Raw genomic sequence first — 19,493 nt, forward strand, 5'->3', positions numbered from 1 at the left:
GAGAGAGAGAGAGAGAGAGAGAGAGAGAGAGAGAGAGAGAGAGAGAGAGAGAACTTGCACAGACCAGAAGAGAGTCTAGGAGCACCAGTAGCTGGAGCTATGGGGGGTTATGAGCCTCTTGGTATGTGTGCTGGGGACTGAGCCGGGTTCTCTGCAAGAGCAGTAGAAGCTTTAACTGCTGAACATCTCTCCAGTCCCAGCTTTATTTTTTTTGGGGGGGGGGGAGTGCTCATGTCTAAGACTAAGACCAAGGATGATTTTGAATTTCTGGCTTTCTTGCTTTCACCTCAGTTCTGGGATCACAAGCATGGGACAGCACACATAGTTTAGTACTGTGCTGGGGCTAGAACCCAGGGTTTCCTGCATGTTAGGCAAGCACTCTACCAACTAAGCTGCGTTTGCAGCCATGCTCAAACTCTTCTGCTCCCATCTTTCAAGGGCTAGAATTATAGGGGTACCACCACTATATAATGGGCACCACCCACCATGACCAGCAAAATGTACTTCCATCTCTTTTAGTTTGGGTGTGTTTGAGACAGTTTGGTTATGTAGTACTCGTTGGTCTGGTACTCGCTAAGTAGCCCAGGCTGGCCTCAATTTTGGTAATTCTGCCTCTGAATATTGTCTCTTCCTTTTTGAATATTGAGAGTATAGGTGTACACCACCATGCATAGCTAATGATGTTTTACTTTAAAGTTTTTATCCAGGTGTAATAGCTCATCCTGAAATCCCAACACTTTGGAGGTAGAGGCAAGAAGATTAATAGTTCAAAGTCAGCTTGGGGTGCATTAGACTCTGCTTCAAAAAACTATTGTTCTAAAGTGCACATGGGACCACTCCTTTTTTAAGAATAAATTTTCTTAAAGCGAATTAAAAAAACAACAACACATAGCCAATTTGTTTCCCAGAAAAATCACAGGAATTCACACTCCCATCCAAATATTACCACCTCACTAACTTTTAAATCTGTCCTTTTTTCCCTCGCATTTCTTTCTACACTATATTCTGGTGATCCCTAAGTCTCTATCTGCACTATATTCTGATGATCCCTAAGTCTCTATCTGCACTATATTCTGATGATCCCTAAGTCTCTATCTGCACTATATTCTGATGATCCCTAAGTCTCTATCTCTAACACTCATCATGCCCTCAAGCACCAGGCAAGGATTTTCAGCTGCCAGCTGGACATCGACACCTGCACGTCTTCTAAACAACTTTGATTTATTTTAACCGAACTCATTTCTCTCATCCTCAATGTACTCCTCTTTCTGTAATTCCAACGTTGATTGATGGTGCCTGGTCGGAAAACCAGGGGCCATTTTCAAGTCCCCCCTTCTCCTCCCTCTCCAAATAGTAACAATAATGAATAGTTACCAAACAACTACTTTGTGCACATAGAAGATCTCATTTCATTCAATTCTCACAACAGCTGCAAAGGTAGCTTTTAGTTTTATTTCCATTGCACAGTTAAGGAAAACTTTGTACAAGTTTTACACAGGTTACACAGATAGGGGCAGGGATTTAAACCTAGTCAGTCTCAATCATGGTCCCCACATTTAATTAAGTACTATACTGTATCATCACCACATCTAATTCATTCTCCCACAATGTTTTCCCTTAGTTTTTTTTTATTATATTTATTTATTATGTATACAATATGCTGTCTGTATGCCTGCAGGCCAGAAGAGGGCACCAGACCCCATTACAGATGGTTGTGAGCCACCATGTGGTTGCTGGGAATTGAACTCAGGACCTTTGGAAGAGCAGGCAATGCTCTTAACCTCTGAGCCATCTCTCCAGCCCTTTCCCTTAGTTTTTTATATGTATGTGCATGTGCCTGCTTCTCTGTATGTGCACCACGCAGGTGCCCTCGGACAGGAAGAAGACCTCAGAACTCCTGGAGCTCAAGCTAGCCCAAATTGTGAGCTACCCAATGTGGATGCTGGGAACTGAATCCAAGTCTTTTTTTTTTTTTTGCTCTTAACCACTGAGCCATCTCTCTAGCCCTCACCACTTCTTGTCGGTTCCTTCATAGTTAGTCGCATTCAACTTAAATACATTTTCCCACGTTACTCGCAAAATAGTCTCTCTTGAAAAAATAGGATCATACCCTTCTTACTGCTTTTCTCTTAAGATTCTTCAGTGGTTCCCTATCACGTATCATAAAGTCAGAAACACTCTGCGTAATATAGAGGGCTCCCTCTCTTCTGCCCATCCCCATACACTCTACATCTCAAAACATTTCCATTACACAATCTGAATTGGTGATAATTGCCTAAAAATACTGTAGAGTTTCTTCCTGTGATGGCTTTAAATATGTTACTTCCTGTGCCAGAAATTGCCTTTCCCCATTTCCACTATTTCTCTGGTATGCCCTTAAAAGTTTTTTTTTTTTAAAGATTAGAATTTTTTATGTATATGAGTATTGCACCACAAGTGTGCCTGGTGCACATGAGGTGGAAGAGGGCAGTGGATCTCCTGGAACTGGAGTCATGAGCCACTTTGTAGGTGTTGGGAATCAAAGTCAGGTCCTCTGCGAGAGCAATAAGTGCTCTTAACTGCTGAGCCATCTCTCCAGCTCCTATTCTTTATGCCTTTTTGTGTGTTTAACTCTGAAGTGTCCTCCTCTAGGAAGTTTTCCAATTTTTGTTTTGTTTTGTTGAAACAAGGTCCCATTATAGCCCAGACTGGTCTCGAACACGCTGTGTAGTAGAGGGTGGCCTTGAATTCCCGAAGCGCCCGTCTTTGCGCTGTTGCTGGGCTCTTGGCGTGCAGCACCACGTTCAGTGCAGTCACACAGCTTCCATCTGCTACTCTGAACGCTTGCTTATATTCGTCACATTCAGTTTGTTCACTTGATTTTGCTTAGAAAGTTAACTCACGGTTGGCCGTGGTGGCGCACGCCTTTAATTCCAGCACTCAGAAGTCAGAGGCAGGCAGATCTCTGAGTTCGATGCCAGCCTGGTCTACAAAGCCAGTTCCAGGATGGCCAGAGCTTCATAGAGAAACCCTGTATCTGCAAAACAAAAACAAAACAAAAAAAAACCCCAAAACAACCCAAAAATCCAGTGCTTGGCACTTAAGTAGTTTATAGATATCAGTTATATTGAATTAAACAACTTAATTGTCAAATTGTAAGCCCTTGTGTTTGTTGAAAGAATTCAGACATCAGGGGTAAGAGATTGCTTTTTAGGAGGTTAGGTGAAGGGTGAAGGAAAGATGTCCTAAAATTCCCACTTGTCTACCCCTTAATATGGGACATGAAGGACTGGAGAGATAGCTCAGTGGTTAAGAGCACTGGCTGCTCTTGCAGAGGACCCAGCTTTGATTCCCAGCACCTACATGGTGGTTCAGATCTATCTGTAACTTAAGATCCAGCAATCTGACATTCTCTTCTGGACTCCTCAGGCATTGCATGCACATGGTTCATGGCCATAAATTCAGCAAAATATGTAGACACATAAAAATACTTATTTAAAAATTAAAATTATAAAATAATCTTTTAAAAAAATGGGAAATGTTTTGATACCAGCCTGATGTACAGAGTTAGTTCCAGGACAGCTAAGACTGTTACATACAGAAACCCTGTCTCGAATCCCCCCCACTCCCAAAATGTGGGACACGTATAAATGAGTTTTTAAAAATGTTTATTTAACAACTGGGGATATAGCTTATTTGGTAGACTCTGGATCTGATCTCCAGCACTGCACAAAACTGCATCTAATGGAGTATTCCTGTAATCCCAGCATTTGGGAAGTACAAGCAGGAGGGTCAGAAGTTCAAGGTCACTCTCAGACACAAAGCAAGTTTTAAGCCAGCCTGGAATAAACGAGACAATGTCTCAAAACTATAAAAAACAACCACAAATACTATTTCTAGCTGGACATTTTTTTTTTCGAGACAGGGTTTCTCTGTGGCTTTGGAGCCTGTCCTGGAACTAGCTCTGTAGACCAGGCTGGTCTCGAACTCACAGAGATCCGCCTGCCTCTATCTCCAGTGCTGGGATGAAAGGCATGCGCCACCATCGCCCGGCCATGGTGACAGAGACCAGTAACACCAGGATTCAAGAGGCATCGGCAGGAGCATTGCTATAAGTTTGAGGCTATCTTGGCTTACATAGCAAGTTCCTGGCCAGCTGGGATAAAGGTAAGACACTGTCTCAGCATGTACATATGTGCGAATGCATTTTCCACACACGTATATATGTTTTTCTAGAGATGTTCTCATGTAGACACGTATCTTCATCCTAGGTCGCAAGCAAGCTCAGAGCATAGCCAAGTATGGATGGGGTTCTTCAGAATATAGACAGAAGTTAATAAACATCCTAAATGAGTACACCTGGAATTAGTAGAATTAGTGGTTACGGAGCAACATGTGGAGAATCAAGATACACCCACTATTCCTGAAAAGCAAGAACCTGAAATCATTATTGTTTACCCAATTCGAGCTTGCTGCTTCCCTGGCACCATAATGTATTGCTTGCCGAATGCTCAACTGTGTGTAGCTTGAACTGAAACTTATCAGTGGCACAAGCAGTGGGGCTGCATTCTACATTTTTGGTACTGTTGTTGGAACCCCACCTTCTATTTTCATGGAAAATCCGTACTTATTCAGGACCTGGGGTTTCAGCCTATCACTTTAGGATAACAGCTTGCGGGGCAGTGCCCACTGCTGATTGATGCACGGGATGAGACAGTTTCTGGGATTGAGGAACACAGATTGGCGGAGTCTGCGTGTGGTGCTTCTCCAAGTATTGTACAGGGAGTATTAGAGATGCAGGTTCCGGGGCAGCTGCCAGTCCCACCCGGAAGTCTGAATGACGCTTTCACCATAAAGTACAAGCCCTAGTCAGCATGGCGGCCACTCAGGGCGACGGGCCCGACAGTCGGGCGGTGTGTGCGTGCACGCATGCGTGCGCGCCTGCGCGTCGCCGCCGTCTGTGGGTTGGCTGATTATTTTGCAAGCGGGAGGGGCCGTGCGCGCTCTTGCCTCAGGCCTCTGTCCCCCACCCCCTTCGCCGGTACTGGTCTCTTCTTCGGAAAGATGTCGGACACGGCCGTGGCTGACACTCGGCGCCTTAACTCGAAGCCGCAGGACCTGACCGATGCTTACGGGCCGCCAAGTAACTTCCTGGAGATAGACATCTTTAATCCACAGACGGTGGGCGTGGGCCGCGCGCGCTTCACCACCTATGAGGTTCGCATGCGGGTGAGTCACGGGGTGAGGGAGACAGCTGAGGGAGGACGACGCGGCAGGGGAGGGGGTATGGGGGACGACTAACGGCGGGCAAGCTTTGAGGGGGTCATGTGAGGGTTAGGGCATGAAAGGGTTAGAGAGAGGGCTGCAGACTCAGTTGTGGCCTGGGGGTACACAAAACTCCAGAGGGGACTTCGGGCGGGGGCGGGGGGGGCGGTGAAGGAAAACAAGTACTCACGAGGCAGAAGCGGAGCATGGCTGGACAGGGTGTGGAGGATGGACAAAGATTAGTGAGGAATTTAAGTAGATTGGAATCATGATTGACAGAAGGACGAAAGGGGAGGGTGGAAGAAGGCGGCGGGGGGTCGTTGGGTCCCATAACTAAACTAGGTTATGGAAGTCATTCTGAGGGGTGGGGGCGGGAAGGCTGGGCTTCTTCCTAATGAGATCTCTCTGGGATGGAGTTAAGCAAACCTTGTAGTTCGAGGAAACACACCAGAAAGGGAGGCAGTGGGCTTGGGAGAGAGAGCAGAAGTGGAAAGGCAACCCCGAACGCTTTGTTGACTTTTCTAAGAATTACATCTGAAAGAGAGAAATGTTTTATGTTTGAGTTTCTTAGGTACCACAGTGCTGTGTCTTACGTGAAGCCCGGCCCTGCACTGGGATTGGTGGATTGTCAGTTGCTGCTCCCATCCTCTGCTGATCCTTTATATTTGAAGTATCCAGAATGTTTACTTCAGTTTTTATTGGCTCCCACTTGAGATTTTTTTTTTTTTGTAAAAGGCTATTTGCCTTTTCTGTCCCTGGTCTGTATTTACTTTAATACATGGCATTTCAGAATGGCTCTAGGAATGGCTTCTTCCATTTTGTACCCTAGGGGACTTTATTCTCTTAGTCCACAGTGCTTAGTCCATAGTGCAAGGATGGAATGTGCAGATAAAGTACATGGTTCATAAGTATTTTTTTCCCCAGTTGAAGTGGAACAGGCTACAAAAATTGAGAACCATTTTTTTTTTTTAGTTTTCTTTGTGTTTTCTTCTCTGTTTAGAGAGCCAGGATAGTCTTTGTGAAGAGCATCCCTCTTGAATACCATTGAAGATCCAAGAGGCATATGGTGCTCTCATTTTTTAGAAGAATTGAACGAGAATGTTCTGCCTGTGCTTGACATTCTTAGGAAGAAGCGGTCCTCTCCAAACTCAGGGCTAGTGAAAGCTGCATGAGAGCCCTTGTCTTCCGGAGACGAGACTATTTGAAATGATCGCTTTGGAGAAGCATGGGATTTATGTTCTTTAAACTACGCTAAAAGAGGAGTGTTAATGGAGGAAGGCTTAATTACTCAGGGAACTTAAGTTTAACTTGCTCAGGCAGTATAAAGACTGCTTTTAGGGTTTTGGAGACTTTGTCTAAATGCATGAGAGCCTTAAGGAATAGTGAGGAAATCGTTCTCTACTTTATTCTGATAACAATAGAGACCATCCATCTAGTCCCTATAATGGGTCAGGCACAAACTAGGCTTTAGTTTCCTTTTTTTCTGTTTTTTCGAGACAGGGTTTCTCTGTAACTTTGGTTCCTGTCCTGCAACTAGCTCTTGTAGACCAGGCTGGCCTCAGACTCACGGAGATCTGCCTGCCTCTGCCTCCCACATGCTGGGATTAAAGGCATGCGCTACAACCGCCTGGCTTTTTTTTTTTTCTTTTTTAAGTTTTTTTTTTTTTTTTTTATTCTGAAACAGGGTTTCTCTAAGTAACAGCCCTAGCTGTCCTGGAACTCATTCTGTAGACCAGACTGGCCTCCAACTCAGAGATCTGTCTGCCTCTACCTCCCGAGTGCTGTAATTAAAGTTGTCTGTTGCCACACCTAGATAGTTTTTTGTTTGTTTTTCAACACAGGGTTTCTCTCTGTAGCTTTGGAGCCTGTTCTGGCACTTGCTCTGTAGACCAGGCTGGCCTCAAACTCACAGAGATCTACCTGCCTCTGCTTCCCAAGTGCTGGGATTAAAGGCTCGCACCACCACTACCTGGCTATACCTGGGTAGGCTTTAGTTTCTGTATACATTTTGAAAAGTAGAAATTAGGAAACATGTAGTTTTAGTAATTTTCCCAAGTGTATATAACAGTGTCAGATAGGGGCTGGGATTTGAAACTAAGTCTCTAACTCCAAAGTCCATGTTCTTTGCACTACTTTGTTAAGGCTTAGTTGCAAAACTTAGTATGCAAAGTGTACCTAGAACTTTTTCACCAGTCCCTTCCACAGTTCAAGTTGTATAATGTGGTGGTTCTTCATTCTGTGAGTTCCAGTTGATTTGAGGCTTCCACTCTTATATTGAACTCTGATTTTTGGAAAAATCTATAAAATCATTTGGATTTATTTTTCTGGTGCCAGGGATTTAATTCAGGCCTCATGCATGCCGAGGACACACTCTTCCATTGATCTACACCTTTAGCTTTGTATAATAAATATTGATGAAGCTATTCTCTTTAATTTTATTCAGGAATGGATCCTGCTTGCCTGAGGAGTCTGGAGAGGTGCTATGGTGGTCCTCACATCCTTATACATATTCATATGGATGTTTCTTTTTTTCCCCCCCGAGACAGGGTTTCTCTGTGTTGCCCTGACTGTCCTAGAACACACTTTGTAGACCAGGCTGGCCTCAAACTCAAGAGATTTGCCTGCCTTTTCCTCCCAAGTGCTAGGGTTAAAGGCATGCGCCACTGTACCTGGTTCATATGGATGTGTCATTGTGGGCTTGATTTTTGTGTTTTTTCCTCTCCTTTCACTGTATTTTGTGTTGAACAGAACCCGCAAACCCTCAATATCCTATATTATACAATTCCTGCTTCCTCATATGATTCGTAGTTTGCAGACCAGACACTAAACTATGTAGAAGCTGTTTTCTTAGAAGGCTAGGTGCTGAGATGGAAGGACAGTATTTTCATCATCCTTTGGGGGTAAGGAAAGAATAGGGTTTTTTGTTTTTAGTTAAACAAAGCCCATAAAATGACAGTTTTAAAAATTAAAAACTTTAAAAAATTATTTATTTTATGTGTATGAGTGTTTTACTTAAACATCTATCTATGTATCACGTGCATCCTGGAACTGGAGTTACAGACAGCTGTGAGCCACCACATGGTGCTGGACTTGAACCTACATCCTCTGGAAGAACAAGTGATCTTAAACACTGAACCATCTTTCAAGCCCCTTAAGTTTTTTGAATTTCTGAGACAGGATTTCTCTGTGTAGCTTTGGAGCCTGTCCTGAAACTCTGTAGACCAGGCTGGCCTTGAACTCACAGAGATCTGCCTGCCTGTACCTCCTGAGTGCTAGGATTAAAGGTGCGCCTCACCGCTGCCTGGCCCCTTTAAATTTTTCAAATTACATCTCTATGTATTTATTTTGTGTTCAGAGGAAGGGTTGCAGCACATGTCAGAGGACAACTTGCAGGACTTGGTTCTCTCCTACCATATAGGTCCTAGAGCTGGAACTTGGGGTGTCAGATTCTGATGCAAGCACTTTTACTTGCCCAGTTATCTCATCAGCCTCCAGTTTTGTATTTATTCTTTTGTTTTTCTTTTCTGAGTTTCATGTAGCCTAGGCTGGCCTAAAACTCAATGTGTAGCTGAGGATGACTTTGAACTACTGACCCTCCTATTTCCACTTAGCCATCCTGTTAGGTTACTTGTTTCTTCCTTTTTTTTTTTAAAAAAAATATTTAAATAAAAACATTTTTTGAGCCGGGCGGTGGTGGCGCACACCTTTAATCCCAGCACTCAGGGAGGCAGAGACAGGCGGATCTCTGTGAGTTCGAGACCAACCTGGTCTACAAGAGCTAGTTCCAGGACAGGCTCCAAAGCCACAGAGAAACCCTGTCTCGAAAAACCAAAAAAAAAAAAATTTTTTTTGATTTTTTTTTTATTAAGAATTTTTTTAGTACAATCTTTTCTCATTTTACATAGCTTTCCCCATTCCCACTCCCTCTCCTCCTCCTGCCCCACCCTTTCCCTTGTTTCTTCCTTTTTAAAAATAGTTTGGTTCTTTGAGAATTTCATCCAATACATTTTGACATTGTTCACTCCTACTCTCCTCCCAATTCCTTCCTGATCTATCTTTACCTCCCTCTCTCTCCAACTGTGTGTTGCCTTTAAAAACCAAACCAAACCATTGTGTTGACCATATACTTCTGGGTACAGGGCCATCCACTGGAGGGAGCATTGTGGGCATACCTAGGGGCCACACTCTAAAGAAAGCTGACTCTCTCTCATTTTGTTTATTCTTTTAAAGAATTGTTTAGATGACAAAATGTTATATATAGCAGACTCCATGTAAACCTATTGATATTTCTTGAACCTTGAAGATTTTGGGTAGAGTTGGAGCTAATGTCAGCTGGCCAGTTATTGCCTGGGGAGGTGACTTCAGGATTTGTGAACTGTAAAAATAATGTAGTAAGGACCATCTGAAGCTCTACCAGATGCTCCTTTTTTTTTTTTTTTTTTTTCCTTTTTTTGGTTTTTCGAGACAGGGTTTCACTGTAGCTTTGGAGCCTGTCCTGGAACTAGCTCTTGTAGACCAGGCTGGCCTCAAACTCACAGAGATTGGCCTGCTTTTGCATCCTGAGTGCTGGGATTAAAGGCGTGAGCCACCACCACCCGGCTCAGATGCTCCTTTTTTATCAAGAAGCGGTTGTGTTGAGAAAAAAGAGATGGTTCCTTTTAATACCCACCTATTGCTCTGAATTGCCTGGCAAGAAATATGGTCTAGATTAATATATGTATTTGACCATTTTCATTTAGAACTTATAGACAGTAGTGAAGAGTTGGTCTTTTTATGTGTTATAAGTTCCTCACCACTAGAGCCTGAGGGGTCTTCTCAGTGACTAGGAATGAGGAAGCTACAGAAAGCTAACTTATATGGAGGCTGTTCATTCTGTATTTTTTAGGTAAAAGGGGTAACTTTCTAGTTAAGTTTCTAGTTTCTATTGAGTATTGCTAACTTACATTTTGGGAGAAGCAAAAGTCATGTGCTGTTTTTTTTTTTTTTTTGAGACAGTGTCTTACTGTGTCATACTGGCAAGTCTAGAACTCTCTGTAGTGGCTTGTTCTCAAACTCACAGAGATCTGCCTGCCTCTGCCTCCTGAGTGCTGGGATTAAAGGTGTGCACCACCATGCACAGTCATGTGGTTGATCTCTTCTTTTTTGTTTTTTGTTTTGTTTTTCTTGTTTTTCGAGATAGGATTTCTCTGTAGCTTTGGAGCCTGTCCTGTAATTTGCTCTGTAGACCAGGCTGGCCTCTAAGGCAGAGTTCCACCTGTCTCTTCCTCCGGAGTGCTGGGATTAAAGGCATGTACCTCCAGGTTCATGTGGTTGATCTTAAGATCATCACTTAGTCATGTAGACAACATACAGGATGCATAAAACGGTGAAGAAAACCTAGTAATGTGACATTTTATAAACTGTGGGGATGGAAGGATCAGAAGTTCAAGGTCATCTCCTGCATAACAAAACCCTTAGAAATGGGGATGTGGGTGTATTTCAGCTGGTATGTATTTGCCTAGCATGTATATAGATAGCCCTGGGTTTGATGCCCAGCACTGCATGAACTGGGTATGGTAGTACACACCTGTAATTTCATGAGGAGGCAGGAAGACAAAAGTTCAAGGTAATCCTTGGAGGTGTAGGAAGTTTGAAGTCAGCCTATGCTATAGACAGGGTCTCAAGTAAAGTGTAACAGGGAGGAGGTAGACCACAATATACCTAGCTGGTATTATCAGGAAAATTTTTCTGAATGAGTGAGAATTGAGGTAGGACTTATAGGAACGATTGGGATAAGAAGGCAGAGGGAAGCATGCCTTGGAAGTCTAGAGAATGATCTGAAATAGCCGTAAAATGATTTTGAATGAGTGAGTTTAATTGTGTGACAAGTCAGAGTAAAAGAATAAATAGCAAGAGATAGACAGATAGCAACATTGTCAAGTCAGGTACTCAACCAGCAGAAATTGACTGGGGAAGCACCTTTAAGGCAGCCAGCTGGAATTCCTCAAACAGAGAGTCCCAGACAGTAGAGTGTCACCTCAGGTGAGGCTTCCAAGTAGAAGGACAAATAGCAACAAAAACCAACAAATAGCATCGTCAAATCAGGCACCTTTAAGGTCCAGCAGAAACTATCCGGGGAAATTAGGCAGTTAGCTGGAGTTCCTGATTGAGCTTTTTCTCCATGGCTGAGCTTCCACTTCTCATTCCCACTGCAGGTATTTTTATATCACAGGATAGTAAACATATGTTGGAAATGCTTTACCTTTTAGTTGTTCCCAAAGACTTCCCTCCATATCACAGAGATAGAAAGGGAAGCACATCTCCAGACAGGGGAGCCTTAGAGGACACTCTAAGACAACACATGATTTACCGATGTAATGTACATTCGAACATGACTGTAAGTCTTCTCTGTAAGACAAATTTAAGTAGCAAAGAATTTTATCTGTGTATTTATGGGGTGGAACCAAAAGCCTTGGGCATACTAGTCAAGTGCTCTTACCACTGAGCTATATATACTCTTCAGCCCCAGCAAGGGACTTCTGATCCCCAACTATGGTAAGATTGGGTATGGTAAGGGTTAATTTATACCTCGTGGTGTTTTGGAAAAATTTCAGGTATATGGTCCATAGGATCAATTTTTCTTTTTTTTGTGATGCTGAGAGTCAAACCCTGGTGCTCATATGGAATAGGTAAGTGACCTACCACTGAGAAACAGAGAAACTGTTTCTTCATTGAGACTTCCACTGGTTCTGACAGGTGGGCCCCACAGGTTGGTTGAATAGAACTTATTGCCCATTTTCAGTTTGGTTGGTTTGTATTTTTGCAATAGTGTCTCACCATGTTGCCTAGGTTGATCTGGCATTCCCTATGTGGCCTAGGTTGACATCAAACTGCTGATCCTCCTGCCTCAGCCTCTTGAGTGTTAAAAGTGCGTGCCCCAACACCTAGCTTCTCTTCACTCATTCTTTCTTCCCTGTAGACAAACCTACCCATCTTCAAGCTGAAAGAATCATGTGTACGGCGACGCTACAGTGACTTTGAGTGGCTGAAAAATGAGCTGGAGCGAGATAGTAAGGTATAGCTCATCCCCTAATTAGAACCATTGGAGTAGGCAATCTGTATAGGCTTGGAGGGTATAAGATCACAGCTCATAAAGTCTTGAAGTAGGTAGGAAGGGTGAACACATTCTATAGACACAATCTCAATATATTGGTTCCTTTGAAACTTAGAGGTTTAGGGCAGAGTTTTGTTATTGTTGTTTTCAGTATTGCTCCTTTTTGTAGCCCTGGCTGTTCTGGAGCTAGCTCTGTAAACCCGATTAGCCTTGAACTCAGAGATCCATCTATCTCCCAAATGCTGGGATTAAAGGCCTGCACCATCACTGCTTGGATGACTGTATTATTTTTAAATGTGTGTGTGTTGTATATGGTGTAAGGGCACACACAGTACATACAGGCCAGAGGACTAAATTGTGTGTCCTGCTTCACACATTTTAGACAGGATTTCTCACTGAATTTGGAACTAGGCCGGCAATCTCCAGCGATCCTTCTGTCTCTACTGTTCCACACAACTGGACTTTTTGGTTTGGGTCCTGGAGTCCATATTCATGTCCTCATGCTTGTGTAGCCAGTGTTCTTACCCGATGAGTCATCTCTTCAGCCCCATAAACAATAGTTTTTATTGTTTTGTTTTGTAGTTTGTAAAGTTAATAAACTTCTATAAGTGCAAAAACATGTCAAGAAAAGCTTAGCTAAATGCTTGGATGGTGCTGGATTGTTGAGGAAAGTGAAGAGTGCTTGAAGTTTCCTTTCTTTTGAGATGGTAAATCTGTCTTACAGAAATCAAGTTGATCCACATGAGCTAGCCTTACTGTTCTAAGCCTTAGCTGGACCTAGGCATGGTGGATCCCAGACCAAAAAGAATTGAGATACACAGTTTCCCTGGCAGGCAAAGCCAGGAGGATCAGAAGTTCAAGGTTATCCTTGGCTACGTAGACAGTTTGAGGCCACGTTGCAGAAATGGGTCTAAGGAAAGGAAGGGAGAAAGAAAGGGAGAGAGAAGGAGGGAGGAAGAAGGAAGAGAGAGAGAGAGAGAGAGAGAGAGAGAGAGAGAGAGAGAGAGAGAGAGAGAGAGAGAGAGAGAGAGAGCGCACAAGAGAGCGCAAGTGAGCCCTTTACCATCTTATTTGCTTTCTTGCCCTCTTCAACTGGGCTGCTATTTGACTGCAGATTGTAGTACCACCACTGCCTGGGAAAGCCTTGAAGCGGCAGCTCCCTTTCCGAGGAGATGAAGGGATCTTTGAGGAATCTTTCATTGAAGAAAGGAGGCAGGGCCTCGAACAGTTTATTAACAAGTAAGTCAGTTTCCTGGCTGCTCTGTTGACTGTGTCATCATGAAATCTCTCTCCCCTATCTCCCCTGCCCACTTTTCTCCCCTCCCCCTTCTTTGTTCCATACTGTCCTCTTTCCCTTTTTGCTGGGGATTGATTCCAGAAACTTGTGTATGCTAGGCAAGCACCTCTAAGCTATTATACTCCCAGCCCATCATGATCTTTCTACATTTTTTCTTTGTCTTTTTGTAATAGGTAATATGATGTAGCGAGCAAACTGGATAGTAAAACTCTGATCCTGTATGTCAAGGCCTGAGAGTGTAATGCATGTTAACCCTTTTAACTAGAATTTTCCTACACTGTCCTTCTGTTCCACTTCCCTTCTACAATATTAAGGTTTATGTCATACTTCACTGCTGTCCTCTAGAGTCTCAAACCTAAGGGCTGACCATGCCCTTTGTCCTCTCTTCACATTCCTATTCCCCTGCCAATTCTTTCTGATCCCAGAAACTACTGATAACCGTTTTGGTCTCTTTATAGAATTGCTGGGCACCCACTGGCTCAGAATGAACGCTGTCTACACATGTTCCTGCAGGAGGAGGCAATTGATAGGAACTACGTCCCTGGGAAGGTGCGCCAGTAGGAGTCCCTCTCACCACTTGCCCTCAACTTTACCTGCTGAAATGACATTGGTTTTTACACTAAGCCTCTCTCTCTTTTTGATCTGAAGTTGGCTGCCCATCCCCTGGCCTGATAGACTGTCTTGCATTGTGTCCTTTGGTACCAGACTAAACCATGTGGGCACTGTGCTAGTATCTCTTCTCTGAAGAGAGGTGGGAAACCACAGGCAGATGCTCTTTGCTTGGGGTTGGGGTGGGGGAGGGATTGGAGTGGAAGGCAATTTTTGGGCATTTTACCCATGTCAGAAGGCTAACCTTGGGGGGTGGGGGGTTTGTGCTGGTGAGGCACTGGGATATATTACTGATGCTGCAAGTCTAGGGGCTTTTTCTTATTCTTAGGTTTCACAAGGAACACTGAACAGGGAGAACCTCTGCTTTTCTTACCTGCATGACAATTTTCCTTTGGGGGGGAGGTAGTAGAGACCCAAAACTTCTTGTTTTTCTAGGCCTGTTCCCAGTTTTCTCAGCAATTTTTTTGTTTGTTTTTTTCTCCCTTGTTGTTTTTCATGGCAGTAATCCTCCTCGAGTTTAACCAGTCTGATATGTGGAGCAGGGTGTATGGGTATTATGGGCCCATCATATGGTTATTGCAAAGTCAAGAAAGCCATAGGGTAGTAGGCTGTTCCTATTGCCTAGCCCCTAGCCCTTTATGGCTTCCTACTCTGACTGTCTACATTTTGCTCACTAGCTAATGAGTCAGTATGGGCCAGCAGTTCTCCCTCCTCAACCCTTGTGAATTTATGGGTTAGTTTTGTGGGTTTTGAGGAATAAGAGCAACTTACCACTGCCAGGTGACTTCCTGAATGGTGGAGGGGGTCATGTTCTAGGTTTCTCTATGTAGTAAGGAAGAGCAACATCACTTTCCTCCTTCCATTCCTCCTTTTCCCATGTCATTTAGTGCTGTTCTAAGGGCAGAAGCACACATACCACAGCTTCTGGTTTCTCCTAAGCACTTTGAGCTATCAAATGGGGCTCAGAGGCAAGAGTTGTCTGCTGCCTTCCCCGGCTTGGTCACAGGGTTATTGAACTGCCTGCACTTGTTTCCCATGGAACTCCAGTGTTGTTCCCAGAAATGGGAATAGAGCTAGCAGCTAAATAGAGAGTTCCCCAATCTTAGAGGCTAAAGCAGCTTCTTGAGGCTGGCAGCTCTCCTAGGCTATTGTTTGGAAGGTGGTGGTTTGTTTACTGGGACCTGCTGTCTGTCCAAATGGTGGGATGAGAGCAAGTTAACTCTGGTACTAGGTGAAAGTGGGGCCTCGGGTTAGACTCCTTATTGTGGAAGGATTTGTGTTTTCTATGTAAGTCCTTGGGGGGAAAGGATTGCTGATTCTGATGTGATCCTGGTCCGAGAGATGAGGATTAGATTTTGACATGGTCTTGGAGCCCATCTCATTGTTGAAGATCCTTGAGATAGCTCTCTAGCTGCTGTACCCATGCTGGAGGCTGAGCAGCCCCTTTCCCACCTCACCAGTGTCCGTGTCCTTGCTGCCTTTTGATTTGTATCCTCTGTTACAGATATTTTTTTAAACATTTCTTCTTTCATTGTGCACAAGTGCTGAGACTCTGAGGCCCCATTTCTGCTGTGTATATATCCTGACTCGGGGCTTTTATTCAGCAAGCTGTTCATTCTTCTGTCAGACAATGTCATATTCAACTCTGTTCATATTAAACCACTGTGAAGCAAGCCTCCGTTTTCCTCCTTAAGTTGTAAATTTACTGTTTCCCAGTGTTGAGCGCATGCTGGGTATTGTGTAGAAGTCATGCAACATGGCCATTGTCCTGAGGTGATGAGTAAACTTTGCATTTATATTACATTACAGAAAAGTAGAATCTGCTTGTAGTAGCCTATGGTTTCTTGTTACTTACAACTGACTTTGTTACATAGATAATATATCTCCTTCCAGGAAGTAGCCATATAATACCTGTGGTTTAGGTCAGATTTAGCATATTTGATTTTTACATTTGTGGAGTTTTGCTAATTTGAGTTGAATGTATTTACATTACATGTGTTTATATATGCATAGTAATGTGTTATAACATAAACATACATATAGACCCATCCTCTGGTGCACCCACATATCACCAACAAACAACGTCTTTCATTCTTTTTACCTCATTTAATGTTGCTTCATTGTGTTGTTTTTCAAACAGATTTGATGCAGACAGGAAGGTGGGTGAAATCCTGAGAACTTCTGATGGGTCTATGTTTTCATCTGACTAATATGGTCTGTACAGAATGGGTTCCAGCAAGGTTGGAATGAGGGAGGTAGGAATCTTGGCATTTGGTAAAGATAGTTTTAGAGCTGGATATGATAGTACATGTTTGTAATCCCAGCATGTCAGAGGTGGAGGCAGGAGGATCAGTTCACAGTCAGCCTTCATTACACGGTCAATTTAAGACCAACCTGGTCGATATGGGACCTCGTCCTCCTAGAAAAGCTACTTTTAATTTACTTGAAAATGAAACAGTGGTATAGAAAATGATGTGGTGGTGGCGCACGCCTTTAATCCCAGCACTCGGGAGGCAGAGGCAGGCGGATCTCTGTGAGTTCGAGGCCAGCCTGGTCTACAAAGGGAGTTCCAGGACAGGCTCGAAAACCACAGAGAAACCCTGTCTCGAAAAACCAAAAAAAAAAAAGAAAAGAAAACAAAAGAAAATGATGTGTTCAAAAGATGAGGACATCACAGAAACTCAAGAGTGATAATTTGGTTTTAAATAGAAGAGCCAGCTGAATTAAAGAAGTTAAGAAATTTTTGATCATTAGAGAATGAGCTGACTAAAATATATCTGAGGGAATAGGAAGAATAGGTATTTCTGTGAGATAAAGGAAAGGGGTGATCAAGCCATACAACCTTCATAGGCAGCAGTGTTACAGAATGAACTGGAGAATAACTAGAAAAAGCAGCTATAAAATAAAGTACTAACAATATTTTAGGTATATAGTAGTCAGCTAGGTAGGTGCAGGGTAGGGTGGTCAAAGTACAAGTAAGAAACGTTCTGTTTCGTCACAGACTTCAGGATTCAAAAGTTCTCTATATAAGACAAAAATGAGAGATAAATATGAAAGAAGTTTACCATATCTAATTATCCCCTTTCCTCACTTATTCTCTTATCAGAGGCAAGGTTTCACTTTGTAGCCCATGCTAGTCTGGAACTTGTGATCCTCCTGTCTCTGCCTTCTGGGTGATACCACTGTATGGGTGATTTCCTTTTATTATTAATTTCAATTTTCAACAAGTTTAATTTTCTATTTTTGGAGGAAAATTGGCCATTTTAAACCCAGTCATTAGGTCCTTCCACTATGAACCTTAAATCCAAGTCGTCTTACCCATCCAACGAGTGTTTACTACTACTGAGTCCCTTTTTTTCATAGCTCAGAAAGATTTAACCTTATATTGGGTTCTAGGAGAGAACAAATCGTACACATAGCTAGACCTGAAAGAAGCCTACATTTTAACATTCCAAAGATGCCTTACCCACCCTTTGACCTATTGGAGATGAGAAGTTGAGCTAGTAAAGCTGGGAGAGGTGAACAACAACAGGCTTCACGGGATTTTGTATGCTACGTATCCTAGGTGAGACACTTCTGTGTTGAAATACTTGGTGTAATCATTTAAACAGAATCACCTGCTGTGGAAATTCAGATCAGCAGCTTACTGAAATGGATATTTCTTCATGTCCTTGTGGGCTGTTGAGTCAATTCTGGTATTCTCTTAGGCACAATAACCATTCTAATTTTCCTTCGCTTGGTTTTTTAACCCTTTTGTCTTTATAGTTCTGAAATTTCTCCAGTCTTCACTTGTACCTAAGCAGGGAGTCGAAAACTGAGTACTACTTTAATTATAGCCTAAAGGTTAAGTGGTTGTTACTCTGATTATACATTCCTAGTAATTAAGTTTTTTTTTTTTTTTTGAGATGGGTCAAGTAGTTGAGGCTGACCTTGAACTAGCTATATAGCCAAGTAGCTCCTGAACTTCTGATTCCATTCTCATATGTTGGTGTTACGGGCTTGTGCCACCACACCTGACTTTTTTAAATTTATTTTTTATTTTATTAGACAGGGTTTCACTTTGTATCTCAGGATGACCAAAAACTCACTATTTACTTAGGCTAGGCTCAAACTCTTGGGTGATCCTGCCTCATCCTTCTGAATGCTGAAGTTGCAGGAGTTAAGTCATCATGACCAACTTCAAGATTCTTTTAAAATATAGACTCATGGATAATTTAGTTTGTGATTCTTTGCTTCCCCCCTTCTGACCACCCACCACTCATCATTCATCTTTTCCTTTTTTGCTTTGCTTATACAACAAATTGTCTTAATTTTATTTTTAGATTTTTCTTTCCCACTTCCCTGTATGTGTGTGTGTCTGTCTATGCTTCTTTTTTTAAAAAAATACTCATTTTTATATAAAACAAAGTAGGAATAATTATCAATATCACAAAAGGATTCTTTTTTTTTTATTTTCTGACACAGGGTTTCTCTGTAGCTTGTAGCCTGTCCTGGAACTAGCTCTTGTAGACCAGGCTGGCCTCAAACTCACAGAGATCCACCTGCCTCTGCTTCCTGAGTGCTGGGATTAAAGGTGTGCACCACCACTGCTCAGCTTACAAAAAACATTCTTTAAACCCTTTGAGAGCTCCTTTAAATAGGTGGTTTCTATGGTGACTTTGTCTGTTTTTGACAGTCTTCACTCTGTAACAGTAGCTAGCCTCAAACTCATTATGTAGCCCAGGCTTAGCCTCTTGATTGCTGCCATTTACTGTTTTATGCCAAGATACCTGACTTTTCTCAGTGGTTTCCAGTGTTTGTATGTAGATAGAAATTCCTTTACCTAGAGAAATTGAAGGTAAAGGATAAAGATGGTTAACAGGAACTGTCAGCTGGGGATTAAAAATTACGAGAAGAGGGCTGGAGAGATGGCTCAGTGAATAAAAGCATTTATTGCTCTTGCAGAGAACCCTAATTTAGTTTCCAGCACCCACATGATGGCTCACAACCATTCGTGACCCCAGTTCCAGGGAATCAGATGCTCTTTTCTGACCTCCATGGGCCCTAGGCACATCTGTGGTGCACATATATGCAGGCAAAACATTCACATAAGAGAAAACAAAATTTTGGTCATGAGAGATGATGGCTCAGTGGGTAAGAGTACTGGCTGCTCTTCCAGAGCACCCTGGTTTAATTCCTAGCTCACATATGTCAGTTTGCAACCATCTATAAGCCCAGTCTCAGGGGATCCCACATCCTCTTCTGGCTTCC

General features: G+C 42.8%; 1 protein-coding gene across 1 annotated transcript; it reads left to right on the top strand.

Annotated features, from left to right (window-relative positions):
* Positions 1–4,850: 4,850 nt before the first annotated feature.
* Positions 4,851–15,916, top strand: Snx12 (sorting nexin 12). The gene is made up of 4 exons (XM_050119700.1): positions 4,851–5,208; positions 12,203–12,298; positions 13,452–13,576; positions 14,093–15,916. The coding sequence occupies exons 1-4, from the start codon at positions 4,909–4,911 to the stop codon at positions 14,193–14,195; spliced, it is 624 nt and encodes a 207-aa protein (XP_049975657.1). The 5' UTR covers positions 4,851–4,908; the 3' UTR covers positions 14,196–15,916.
* The last annotated feature ends 3,577 nt before the right edge of the window (positions 15,917–19,493 follow it).

The sequence above is a fragment of the Alexandromys fortis genome, unplaced genomic scaffold (assembly GCF_014885135.2).
Source record: "Alexandromys fortis isolate MF-2015 unplaced genomic scaffold, M_Fortis_MF-2015_v1.1 scaffold_155, whole genome shotgun sequence".
NCBI classification, from domain to species: Eukaryota; Metazoa; Chordata; class Mammalia; order Rodentia; family Cricetidae; genus Alexandromys; species Alexandromys fortis.

Coding starts and splice junctions, on each gene's coding strand:
- Snx12 (XM_050119700.1), top strand. CDS start 4,909: ATGCGTGCGCGCCTGCGCGTCGCCGCCGTCTGTGGGTTGGCTGATTAT. Junction 5,209..12,202: donor CCTATGAGGTTCGCATGCGG/GTGAGTCACGGG, acceptor TCTTCCCTGTAG/ACAAACCTACCCATCTTCAA. Junction 12,299..13,451: donor AGCTGGAGCGAGATAGTAAG/GTATAGCTCATC, acceptor ATTTGACTGCAG/ATTGTAGTACCACCACTGCC.